Raw genomic sequence first — 13555 nt, forward strand, 5'->3', positions numbered from 1 at the left:
AAAGCTAATATACAAAGTGTCCCCACGGGAGTTCGACTGGGAGACCAGGAGTTCCATCGATCGCTATGATGTGCTCTGACCCGGGGCAGGGGGCGGCGTGGAACAAAGGAAGGCCTGGCCAGCAGCTGGGAAGGGAGGTCCCGGCTGGCAGTTGGAAGGCCCCAATCAGCCCTGCTCGCCGGCCAGGCCTAGGGACCCTACCCGTGCACAAATTTCGTGTACCAGGCCTCTAGTCCCATTATAAAATACTATGGACTTTGCCATCTAACTGACTTATTAGGTTATTAAAAATTGTGACCTGAAGAAAATGAAAGATTTGTTGATATGATTTTTTTTTAATTCAGTCTCTATTTGTAGCCTAAGATTGATAGAGATACTTCTTGCTGCTTCTTACCTTCTCTCTGTGACAGTTCTGTTTTGCCAAAATAAAGTGAATCTTAGATTTGGAAAGAATCTTGTCTAACTGCCTGTCATATTGTCTCAAATACCTCATGCCTGAGGTATTAACCAGAGAGGTTAAATGACTGGCCCAACATCAGTATGACAGCTTCTCCGAGGTACTGCTGCGGTTCAAGGGCTGATCCCCCGTTCCCTGCGCAGCGCTCCTCCCCCTCTGTTTCTCTGTCGTGCTGAAATAATGGTAGCCTTGGGTAGCATAAAGTGTTCTATTAGGGGTGAGGAAGAATTATCTTGTTAGAAAGTCCAGGGAATACATTTATATATGTTTTTAAGTCATTGTTCTCTAAATGAAGGCCTCTGCTTTTGCTTATAAACATTAGTAAATAAAGGTGTTTGTATTTCCACAAGTATCTTGCTTGAATATTAAAAATTTTGTATCCCCCCCGCAACCAAAGAGCAAAAGTATTCTGAATTAAGCACAATAATCAAGGTGCTCTTAAATGAAGAAGTATTTAGTCCCTTGGTTTGCCAGTGGTACTTCTCAGCTTCTGAAATTATCCTGAAAGAGGTCTTTAGCCTGAATCCACAGGTGCTTTGGTACAACGGCAGTAGTTTCTATTCTGGGTCAGTGCTGGCTCCATGCAGTGCCCTCTGGTGACTCATCAGGTGAAGTCAGATTCATTCACATTTCCTGGGAAAATGGAGGTACCAGCTCCCCTGAGCACAGCGGTACCAGAGCTGGGAATGAGCGATGCAAGGGGAGTGTGAGAGCGTCGTGCTTCTGTCGAAATAACCACGGTGCCCTCATCTGTAGGATGCACTGGAGCACTTTTTCATAATTCCCTGGGGTTTGATGAGGGACCAATGAGAGGAGAGGACAGAAGCTCAGCACAATACCCAGGAGGCTGGGACTCTGTGAACCGCTGTGGGGAGGGCACCTGCTCAACTCTCTTCCTGCCTCAGTTATGCTGCTGAGGACCTGGCTCCATACAGTGAAAGGAACAGGGTCCCTGAAGTAGGAGGCTGCCCTGGGCTGCATCCAGGGAAGGAAGAGGGAAGAGATGGAATCTGAAGCTGTGGTCACATGACCTCCTGTGGTACCTGCTGAGCCAGGTAGATTGTTCATCTTTGTGCAAGTCAGGCATTGACACCCATATGCCACTTCCCATGGATGGGTACTGCTGGTGCCTGCCCGGCTGTTGGTGCTGGCTTGGGAGGAAGTGATGAAAAGTCCGAAACCAACGGAGACAGATGCTCTGCGTCCTGTCTTTGTAAGACAGGGAACTCAGAAGAGAGTGTGAATCAGCAGCTGGAAGGAATTCCGTGCCTAAGCGCCAGAGGTTAACCCTGTCACAGACACGAGTTCATTCATCCAGCGTCCACGAGCGACTCCTGGGTGCCTGGCACCAGGTTAGAATGGGATGCGCAGGGGCAGGGAGAGGATGGGCATCGCTCAGGAAGGGCACAGCTTGGGAATCTAGCGTTTCCTCTGTGGAAGGCTGGTCTCCCAAAATTGGTTATAAATCACAGGTGTGTATTTGGAGTTACGTCCCTACTCATTTGTCTCATTTCAAAATCGATGTAAAGGAATCTCAAGATGAAGCCTCATTCAGATGACGGGATCCTTTTTCAATAATTTATATACCATTTCCCCCAGTTCATTCATCTGTTTTTAAAGTTGTCTATTTTCAAGAGTTTGCAAAGTGAATTTCATTGCAGTCAAATCATGTAACTTAGCTTAAAGAGCTGACAATTTTCTTTTTTACTAATCAACCAACACCTTATGAGGTATTAAAGATGTTCACTGATTTTGTGTGTGTGTCATGTGAAGTACTTTTATTTTTTACTAGAGGCCCAGTGCACAGATGGGGTCTCTTAGCCTGACCTGCACCCTCTTGCAATTGGGGCCCTCTCAGGGGATGTTGGACTGCCGGGTTTCCGCCCAATCTCCACAGGCCTGGCCGAAACCTGGCAGTCCGACATCCCCCAAGGGATGTAGCAGTGCTAAAGCGGCAGACAGCCGGAGAGGAGCCCCAGCTGGGGAGGGCACAGCTCTGCTGCTGCTCATCGTGGAGCCGCTGCGCCTGCCGCCACCACCACTCGGCAGCGCTGCTGCCACTGCAGCTGCGCTCGCCAGCTGTGAGCCCGGCTTCTAGCTGAGCAGGGGGCAGCTCCTGCATTGAGCGTCTGCCCACTGGTGGTTAGTGCACGTCATAGCGACCAGTCAACCTGTCCTTCCGATTGTTCGGTTGTAACGGTCACTTAGGCTTTTATATATAGAGATTGGTATTGTATGAGAAGTTACTTTTATGACTCCTCTCCCAATTTTGAAAAATAACTCTTGGTATAACCTTTTTTATTTTCTCCAGAGTACCCCATCAGGTAGCAGCGGAAACCTCAGGGGGCTAAGTGCCAGGGGCAGACCCTGGGTGACAAGGAAAGCTTTAGCAACACCCCCTGTGAGAAGGCAGGTATCTTACTGCTGTTAGACAGAAATACCTGTCCCAGCTTTAACTCCCATACGCTTGGAAACAAGGGCTTGAGTGTTGCTATTTACTAGCTGCAATTACTTTATAAGGTTACTGAGCAGAAATAGGTGTGAAAAGATATTTTGTCCATTTCTAGTTAAAACATAAAAATATGAGCTAGGAAACAGCAGGGATCACCTTTTTCCTTGAAGATTTCATTAGACCAAGGGACCAACTCTAAAGTATATTCTTCTTTTCATTATTACTGAAATTAAGTAGAGAGATCTAAGGGTTGCTGAGGTCAGTATTCTCTTATGTGAGTGTTAATTGTTGTTGTTACTGTTCTTTACTCCTAGACTGTAAGCAATGTGAGGACATTTCTATTTTGTTCACTACTATACCCCAGAACCTAAGTGCTTGGCATATAATAGACTAGAGGCCTGGTGCATGGGATTCGGGCACTGGTGGGGGGCGTGGCTTGTGGGGATCCACCCACCGTGGGAGCGCCGGTCATCCCAGTCAGCTGAGTGGCTGTGGACCTGCCGTCTGAGCAGCTGCTCCCTGATCCGGCATCTTCTGTGGAGCTGGAGCACTTGCCCCTCCAGGGAACTGGTTGGGGCTGGGCCCAGGGACAGTAGCAGTGAGAGGCGGCGGCGGAGTAGGCCTCAATCCTGCGGTGGCCACAAACCCGCCTCCCAGCCTCCGGGGTCAGGTCTGCGAGTCTGGTGGCAGTGCTGCGCGGCCTGCAGGCGTCGGAGGAGGTGGCAGGGAGCAAGGAGGAGGAGCCTGAGGCGAGGAGGTAATGATCGCAGCCCAGGTTCCTGCCCGTCGGCCCGGGATTCGCAGCCACTCATCCTGGTCAGCTGAGCAGCGCTCCCACTGTAGTAGCAGACTGACCACCAGGGAGCAGCTCCTGCATTGAGTGTCTGCCCCCTGGTGGTCAGTTTGCATCATAGCAACTGGTTGGCCGTTCATTCTTGTCATTCTGCCATGCAGTCGCTGGGCTTTTATTATATACTAGAGGCCCGGTGCACAAAAATTTGTGCACTCGGCGGGGAGGGGGGGGTCCCTCAGCTCAGCCTGTGCCCTCTTGCAGTCTGGGACCCCTCAGGGGATGACCACCTGCTGGCTTAGGCCCGTTCCCCGGGGGATTGGGCCTAAGATGGCAATCAGACATCCCTCTGGCAGCCTGGCAGCCTCGGGGGATGTCCACTTGCCAGCGGGGAGCAGGCCTAAACTGCAGTCGGACATCCTTAGTGCTGCTGAGGAGGCAGAAGAGGCTCCCACCACCACCGCTGTACTGGCAACCATCAGCCTGGCTTGTGGCTGAGCAGAGCTCCTCCCATGTGAGAGCGCCCTGATCACCAGAGGGCAGCTCCTGCATTGAGCGTCTGCCCCCTGGTGGTCAGTGTGTGTCATAGTGACCAGTCATTCCCAGTCCTTCTGCTGTTAGGGTCAGTTTGCATATTACCCTTTTACTATATAGGATAGAGGCCTGGTGCACAGGTGGGGGCCGGCTGGTTTGCCCTGAAGGGTGTCCCGGATCAGGGTGGGGGTCCCGCTTGGGTGCCTGGCCAGCCTGGATGAGGGGCTGATGGCTGTTTGCAGCTGGTCACACCCCCTTCAGGGTGGGGGTCCCCACTGGGGTGCCTGGCCAGTCTGGGTGAGGGGCTGAGGGCCGTTTTCAGGCTGGCGGGTGACTGAAGCTCTCAACCTCTCCTTTTTTTCTTTTTCTTTTTTATTCTTGGATTTATTTACCTTCTATGGCTGTCACTGGAACTGAGAGCCGGCTTTAGCTCTGAGGCTCGGCTCCAGCTCTGAGACCTTGGCTGCTGAAAGCAGGTATCTGGGTTTGTTTGGCTTCTATAATTGAAACACTGTTGCAGCTCCAGCTCTGAGGCCCGGCTGGCTGAAAGCAGGTTTCTGGGGTTTGTTTAGCTTCTATAATTGCAACATTGTTTCTTAGAGTGCAGCTCAGAGGCCGGCAGTGGCAGGCGGGGAACTTTGGCTTCCTCCATCACTGGAGCAAGCAAGCCTCCTGTTCGCTTCAGCTGCCTGGCTGCCGGCCGCCATCTTGGTTGGCAGTTAATTTGCATATCGCCCTGATTAGCCAATGGGAAGCGTGTTGGAGGTACGGTTAATTACCATGTTTGTCTATTATTAGATAGGACTAGGGGCCTGGTGCATGAGTTTGTGCACCTTGAAAGGAACTGTGGTTGACCTCCTGCTGGGACAATTAGCATATTAGGCTTTTATATATATATAGACTAGAGGCCCGGTGCATGAAATTCACGCACTGGGGGGGGGGGTGTCCTTCAGCCTGGATTGTGAGAGGGCGCAGGCCAGGCTGAGGGACCCCATTGGTGCATGATTGGGGCTGGGGAGGGACACTGGAGGTTGGCCAGCCAGGGAGGGACCAAAGGAGGGCTTCAGGGCATGTCTGGCCCGTCTTGCTCAGTCCCGATCAGCCGGACCCCAGCAGCAAGCTAACCTACTGGTCAGAGCGTCTGCCCCCTGGTAGTCAGTGCATGTCATAGCGAGCGGTGGAGCGGCCGTAGCATATCATTAGCATGTTACGCTTTGATTGGTTGAATGGCCGACCAGATGACCGGACACTTAGCATATTAGGCTTTTATTATATAGGACTAGAGGCCAGTGCATGAAAATTCATGCACTGGGGGCGGAGGTGTCCCTCAGCCTGGCCTGCACCCTCTCACAGTCCGGGTGCCCTCAGGGGATGTCCTACTGATGGCTTAAGCTGCAGTCAGGCCTCCCTCTGCAGGAAGCAACCGTGCAGGTGATCAGGGTTACAGCGCTGCCCTCATCACCCCACTGTTGCCACCGTTGCCAGTAGTCTCCCTCTGCGGGAGGTGACTGGACCAATCAGGGGAAGGCACTGCCCCCATCATCCTGCCGCTGCCTGGTCTGCGAGAGGCAACCAGGTGGCCGATCAGGGGATGGCTCCAGTCAGCGTGGCCCTGCTCCCCCAATCCCCTCCGCCACTGCTGGTTGCTGCCAGGGCGCCCTCCCTTCCCCCCGCCCCCATCGTCGTCCCCTCCCTCTGCCCGCTGGCACGCGCCTTGGCTGGCCTGGTGCCACCTGCCAGCCCCACCCCCTGCCGACTGGTTGTTCTGCTGTTCGGTTGATTTGCATATTATGCTTTTATTATGTAGGAGAATATTTAGTGAGCATTTGATAATTGAATTTGGAAAAGCTTTTAGTTTAACCTTAGAAATCATTCTGTTCTCCAAAATCAAATAAAATATCCAGTATTTAACCTCCAGTCAGAACATTTGGGTGCGGGGTGGTTTGGATTGTCCCCTCACCCCCACCCCAGTCCTCAGGGTAGGTGAGTGCTGGCTGGTTTACCTGGGCATGGGGGAGGAGTTCCTGTGTGAGGGGTGTGGCTTAGCTGGCTCGCTCCTGCCTTTCTCTGGGATTTAGGGCTGTATTAGAGATGAATTTAATTTTCCTTGATCATCATCCTGACTATGACAAATAAGATCAAAGTCTTATAACAGCTGGAAATAGTGCCTTCTTTTCAGAGGTACAAGGCTGTTGTTTATCACTTGTTCCCAAACATTGAGGACTCACTGCTTCTGGCTTGAGTTTTTAATTGTGAAATAATTTCTTCAGTTAGTCAGTGCATGCCATTGTACTTCTTGTCTTCAGGGGGAAAAACCCACCACGTCCACATGAGTCATTGTGTCTAATCCCATCACAGGAAGTGAATGTGGTGCCCACTGTGTCAGGAAATGTCTCCCCCAGCGGTTTCCAGTCAGCAGCAGCCTGTTGTGCTGAGCTGATGAGCATAAACTGGAGTGAAAGGAGCTGGCTTGGTTGGAGATGAGTCAGTGTCTTCGATGATCACATGTTCTTATAGTTGGAAGACAAGAGTAGGGGATGGAGTGGGCCAGGAAAAAGAAGCCAGCTGTCAGCAACAACTGCTCCTGGAGAATTTGCTGATTGCTGGGCACCTGCTGTTTTAGATGCTACTTGAGCTAAGGAGGAAAAAAAGTGGAAAAGACGGAAGGGAAGGAGGGAAGGAGGGAGGGAGAGGGATTTGATGCTGTTGGGAGAACTAAAGGAAACAATTATTTGAAAATGAAGAAATGCTGAAAGGATGGCACAGTTGTTGGTCACGGGGCACGGGGCTCCCTTTGCCTTTGCAGAGCTGATTCTGTATTTACCATGTGCCACACAAGGCAGGCATTTATATACTCAGATTATAACTTGTAGTACATCGTGTTTATGCACAAGTTATGATGTGAAAATATTTGTGCTTACCCTAGTTAGTGTTAATTACGGATAATGGGTTGAAGCCCTTCTAAAAGTAATTAATCACCTTTGTAGAAGCACATTTTGGTTTTGCTACCTGGGATCTTCATCACAGCAGAATACAAGCATTACAGAAAATGCTTCCAGTTCTTATTCGGTTTGGTGTTGGAAAGCTAGAAGCTGGCATGCAGATGTTTGGCTCGCAAAGACTCAGCCTTACCTCTCTACCTCTCACCTTTCCAAATCTAAATGCCTGCTCGTACTCAGGCACACCTGAATGTCCTAACCTCCTGAGGACTCTGTCTACCTGTCTGTACTTCACTCCACCCTTCTCCACTCAACAATCCATGTTTTGGGAGGGTTCTCAAACTTCGTCTTGCTGCAGGAAGTTCAGCACAGCCCTGGTTGGGGCCAGTGATGGTAGCAAAGGTTTATTAGGCTTGCAGGTACACTCAGCCTCCAGCCATGGACCAGGAGAGCCTGTCAGCCAGGGGCCTGACTCTGTGGAGGTGTTCACTAGTTAATCCCTTCATCACCTCCTCTGACCTGACTTCTCAGGATCACCTCATCTTTACCTAAACCATCATCCAGTTGGTTTTTCTCTTATCCCCTCCCACCTCATTCAATAGTAATTAAGAATTGCTGATGTTTTCTGTGGAAGGGAAATCTGGGATTGTATTAGCAACCTCTTAAAAGGTCAGGGCCTTTTGAAGAGCTGGTCAACTCTTTGAGAGGGGATAGGAGGTAAATGAGGCACCACGTCTCAGACACCTGCTTATTGTTTCTGTGACTTCTGGTCATTCAAGCACTGGACTTTCAATCGTTCCTGTCCCTGAATGCTCATAAAGCATGAGTGTGTTTGTTAGAGCCACTCGGGGGTTTATGATTTTGTGGACGTGAGTTTATATTGGAAGTTCCTGGGATAATAACTGCAGCCCTCCTGGCTCAAAACTCTTGTGCTCGCTGCGGCAGCACATACACTAAAATTGGAACGATACAGAGAAGACTAGCATGGCCCCTGCACAAGGATGACACGCAAATTCGTGAAGCATTCCATAATTAAAAAGAAAAAGCTCTTTACAGCGGGCCACCGCAATGTCCGATTTCATCCTTTTATGGTTTGGCCTGTAACACTGCTCATATCCACAAGGACTTCACTCTGATCATGTCCCCCTCCTCCCCCCTCAAAAACAAAACCAAACCAAAACTCCTCTGTTTACTTTTCAACAGTTTTTGTGCTGAAAGCATTTAGTTTTCTAACAACTATTAGACTACATTTATTTTAGATTCCATAGAGGCAGAGGCAATTGTTCCTAATAATTTTGTAACGAAGTGACTAAACAATTTGTTTTATTGACTCTTAATCATTTCCTGTGCCCTGCCTCTGTGTGTGAGAAAGAGAGAGATTGGCTTTGGCTATCACCAGTTATTCATTTGCTTCCCGGAGGAGCCCTAGGTCCTGGTTCAATTTAGCACAGAATGACTCTTGTACAGAATGTGCAGACGCTTTTAGGGGAACTTTGAGAACTAATGAGGAATGGGCAACAGATAAAGTGCCTCAAACACATACTAATGAGGGCATGGGAGGCAGTGGAATCTGACTGTAGCATGGAGGGGAGGAGGGGTGTGGCCAGAGCTCCCACAGTCCTTGGAGTAGGATAGCACACTTGCCCCTCTTACAGATCATGCACAATCCATGCCGTTTCCCTCCCTGTGTCATCTGATGGAGCTCAGAATTGCTATGGAAACAGATGGGACCTCGCTGGGGAGAATCTCATTGAATCCCACTCTCTCACAGGAATCTCCTTGCTTCTTCTGTTGCTTCTGTTGCAGTTTACCTGGGGGTCCCACAAGCCTTAGCTGGCCTAATTTTTAAATGCAACTTGAGATTCTGTGAGCTGAGTTCCTACAATTTATGTTAACTTTGTTCTCTACTCAGGTCCCCAGCAGGAGGGATAACAATGTCTGAGTTAGATAGATAACAAGTTGGAGTTCCCAAGGTGGCTGATCAGACTCCTGGCTAATTGAACATATGCCCGAAAACTATGGCATTATCTTCCCCACATGCAATCCGGCATTTTACCTTTTTAAAAATACATGTGAAATGGTTCTGCAAATCACAGATTTCTCAACAATTAACTATGATTTTATTTCCCCAGCTAAATTGTTTAACAATGAAGAGACAGAGAAGGGGGCAGTAACAGGGTCATGAAAGGGAATTTGGGCGTGGTGACAGAGTCATTCAAAAAAGACAGGAGAGCCGAACTAGTATGGCTCAGGGGTTGAGCGTCGACCTATGAACCAGGAGGTCACGGGTTCAATTCCCGGGCAGGGCACATGCCTGGGTTGTGGGCTCAATCCCCAGTAGGGGGCCTGCCGGAGGCAGCTGGTCAATGATTCTCTCTTACCATTGATGTTTCTATCTCTCTTTCCCTCTCTGAAATCAATAAAAAATATAATTTTTAAAAAGATAGAGAAATTCTTATTCTCATATTCCTATTCTTTTTTTTCTGCCTAATTTTAATGCTTAACAAAATCCAGAAACCATCTACATGACTCAGTTATCAGACCAGCAGGATATCCTGGAAAAAGAACACAATCCTCTGAATAAAAAAGCAGGAGAAGGCCCAAACGTTCACCAGTAGGGTGGGTTAAATACACTTCAGTGCATTCAGGTTATAAAATAGAATGAGAACACTTTCTATCTACCAACATAGAAAAATCTCCAATATATTACTGTTAGGTGAGAGGGCGCGGGGGGCGGGGGGGGGGGCAGTGCAGCAAGTGTATAGAACATGCAAATATTTCTGTAAGAAAAGGGAAAATACGAATTAATTTTGTATTTGCTGTTATCTGCATAAAGAAACTGAAGGATACACAAGCCAGAAGTAAAAATGTTTATTTCTGTAAAAGATGAGGCAGAGGGTGAGTGGGAGTTAGACTTTATTATACCTTTGTATAGTATTCTAATTCTTGAATTATGACTGTATTATCTATTCAAAAATGAAGATAATTTTTTTAAAGAGAAGATGTACAGTGTTAGGTAAGGGATAAATGAAACCTGATCTTGTTTAAGCATATTACATATGTGATTTCAGCTATCAAGTTTTAACGGATGTGCCCTTTGGGATAGGGCAGTGGTTCTCAACCTTCCTAATGCCGCGACCCTTTAATACAGTTCCTCATGTTGTGGTGACCCCCAATTTCATTGTTACAAATTGAACATAATTAAAGCATAGTGATTAATCACAAAAACAATATGTAATTATACATGTGTTTTCCGCTGGTCTTAGGCGACCCCTGTGAAAGAGTCGTTCGACCCCCAAAGGGGTCGCGACCCACAGGTTGAGAACCGCTGGGATAGGGTCATTTGCAGGACCATATATTTTGAGGAGGAAGGTGATAATCCTAGAATTAGAACCTGTATGGCAATTTAAGTTCTAATCACTTTGGTAGGAAATTGGAAAGGCAAATCTGCATTTAAACTGTTTAGCTTGTTCTGACTTCTTGGATTTTTTTAGAAAAACCCCTCCCTCCCCCAAGTAATTGAAAACCTTAAAACATGATAGTCATGATTCACAGTGGAAATCTCTTGCTGATGCCTCGGTGAACACAGTGGGAAAGTGAACTCAAATTATGGTCTTAGCCTGTTTTTATTTAAGTTTGCATCCTGGAGAAAGTGTTGTATAGTCTGTGCTTTTATTTTTACAGGAGCAGAAAAATTCAGATTAGAAACATCCCTCCTCACCTGCAGTGGGAGGTAAGCCAGTGTCACTTCTGTTTTCACTGTCCTCTCGCTTTCCGTCCTCTTTTAGTTCCCTTTCACAGTTAGGAACTGGAGGTCCTCAGACTTGTCGCACCTTTCCCAGTGCCCTAATGTGCACGATCTGCCATGAGTTTGGGGTGGTGTCTGACCCTCTCATCATGCAGAATGTGCGAGTCGATCTTTCAGGTTCTGTCTTCTCAAGCACCAACAAACTTTAAAATAAAATGTATACCTGGTTTGTGATTTTTTAAAACTATGTTTCTTAAAATTGATTTCAGAGAGAGGAAAGGAGAGAGAGAGGGATAGAAACATCAATGATGAGAGAGAATCATTGATTGGCTGCCTCCTGCACACCCCTCCTGGGGATCGAGCCCACACCTTGGGCATGTGCCTGGACCGGGAATTGAACCGTGACCTCCTGGTTCATGGGTAGACGCTCAACCACTGAGCAACACCGGCCAAGCATGGTTTGTGATTTTTATCTCATGATTTTGTAAACAATTTTTAACTTTCTAAATTATGATTTTGAGGGGGGGGGGATCCATGCAAAACCAATAGTTTTGTTATTTTGAGCAAGTTTTTTGTTTATTTTGAATTAACTGCTATGAATAACAGTTAAGATATATTTTCTGAATTGTAAAACTTCTTATAAGATTGCTACCTTCAAATAAATGGACATATGAACAGACTGACAGAGGTCGGGGGGGGAGGGGTGGGAGACTGGATAAATGAAGGTGAAAAGAGTAGCCAAAGAACATACATGCATAGCCCTTGGACACATAGCAGTGGTGAAGGCCAGAGGAGGGGTGGCGGGAACTGGATGGAGGTGGGCAAAGGGGGGCAAATGGAGGACATCTGTAATAGTGTCAACAATAAAGAAATTTAATGCCCTGGCCGGTTTTGCCCAGTGGTTAGAGTGTTGGCCCGAGGATCGAAGGGCTGCAGGTTCGATTCCTGGCCCCGGTCATGGTGCAAGTGGGAGGCAACCAATCACTGTGTCTCTCTTGCGTCAATGTATCTTTCTCTCTCTCCCCCTCCTCTCTCTCCCTCCCACTTTCTCTAAAGAAATCAATGGAAAACATATCCTCAGGTGAAGATTTTTTAAAAATTAATAATAAATAAATAAGATATAGAATATGAGGAGTGGCATTATTGCATTATTTAAAAACAATCTGCCTGATATTTTATTCCCCAACCCAAATGAAATAAAAATAGCTGTAAAGGAAAGATATGTTCTGTCTAATATATTCATTACTTCAAAACTTTTTAAAAAAATGTGTTTTTATTGATTATAGAGAGAAAGGGAGAGGGAGAGAGAGAGAAACATTGATGAGAGAGAAACAGCAGTCAGCTGTCTCCTGTACACCCTCCACTGGGGGGGCGTGTCCTGACCGGAAATCGAACCTGTGACCTCTTGGTGCTTGGGTCGACACTCAACCTCTGGGCCACACCAGCGAGGCAGTATTTTCATTACTGTAAAAAATCTTTTTATTGTGCAAAACGTCAAACATACACATCCTCCTGTTCTGTAAAATAAAGAGATTCCTAGAGAAAACCAAAGGAAGAATGGTTAAAGCTTCCAAGAAACAGTGAGCCTTGTACTTGATTCTGCTCTCATTTCAAGAGCAGAAAATAGGTTCCAACCATCAGAATGAACGTGATTGACAGTTACTGAGACTGAAATGCTGGTGTCATGTCAGGGGACAGATTACTTGGAACCCAGGAAGCACATCAAAGTCCCACATATTTATTCAGGTCCAACTGTTTTTATGGAAGACTTGAAATATCAATTTGATTGTGCTGGTCCTGTCACCGTCCTTGTTTTGCGATGGTTCATTTGCGTGGAGAGAGCACTGCACTGTTTCTGTGAGTACAATCTTGTGTTGCCATTCTGACATTGAAGCTCTCTCTTTCAGGTCTTGGATGGACTTTTGGCTCAGTATGGGACAGTGGAGAATGTCGAACAAGGTAATAAGTGAGGAAATTAGCCAACTGAATTTGGAGAGGGATGTTATCTATTATATCTTGTAGGTTGGGTCAACTCCTGGGAAAAATAATAAGTTCAAACTCCTTTGAAACAAACAAGCTTCTTAGAGTATATGTTTGTGTATCTATGTGTGAGAGATGTCTATATATAACCTATCTACCCATATTTATATAATTTGTTTTTTCAAGGAATATGATGTTCAGGCTATTTTTTAATACTCTGTAATGGGCTCAAGCATTGGACAAACACTGTCAGGCTGGGATCCGAGTAATTCACTTGGAAGTAATTGGATTTACACTATTATAACAACTTCCTTCTTCCTCGCTAAAAATAACAATCTTGGACCGAGTGTTTCTCAAGAAGTAGGACTCCTATGCCAGAATCCTCTGGAGTGGTCGTAAAAATGCATATTCCTCGGGCTCCCCCTAGACCTACAAACAAGACCTTCTGGGGCAAGAGTTCATGCATCTGTATTTTAAACAAGTACTCCCACGTGATTTTTGTAGGTACTCAACTTAGAGAGCCACTGTCTTGGGAACAGTGTAATAAATGCCCACGAAATACATACTCTTCTGCTCCCTTATTTTTACTTTTACCTTCTAAAACATGATGTGGGTTAGAGAGCGATTGGAACACTCCCTGGGCAAAGGCCAGGGC

General features: G+C 47.0%; 1 protein-coding gene and 1 non-coding gene across 3 annotated transcripts in view; both read left to right on the forward strand.

Annotated features, from left to right (window-relative positions):
* The window catches only part of IGF2BP2 (insulin like growth factor 2 mRNA binding protein 2), a 149997-nt gene that overhangs the window by 99207 nt on the left and 37235 nt on the right, over window positions 1-13555 (forward strand). For both annotated transcript variants that reach the window (XM_014452262.2, XM_023750589.1), the window contains exons 3-4: window positions 10857-10905; window positions 12828-12879. In XM_014452262.2, the coding sequence (XP_014307748.1) occupies window positions 10857-10905; window positions 12828-12879 (101 nt within the window). The remainder of the gene's footprint in view (window positions 1-10856; window positions 10906-12827; window positions 12880-13555) is intronic.
* On the forward strand, window positions 8102-8208 carry LOC111825126. Its single transcript, XR_002828249.1, has one exon. It is a non-coding gene; the product is annotated as a U6 spliceosomal RNA (small nuclear RNA).

The sequence above is a fragment of the Myotis lucifugus genome, unplaced genomic scaffold (assembly GCF_000147115.1).
Source record: "Myotis lucifugus unplaced genomic scaffold, Myoluc2.0 scaffold_14, whole genome shotgun sequence".
In the NCBI taxonomy this organism is placed as follows: Eukaryota; Metazoa; Chordata; class Mammalia; order Chiroptera; family Vespertilionidae; genus Myotis; species Myotis lucifugus.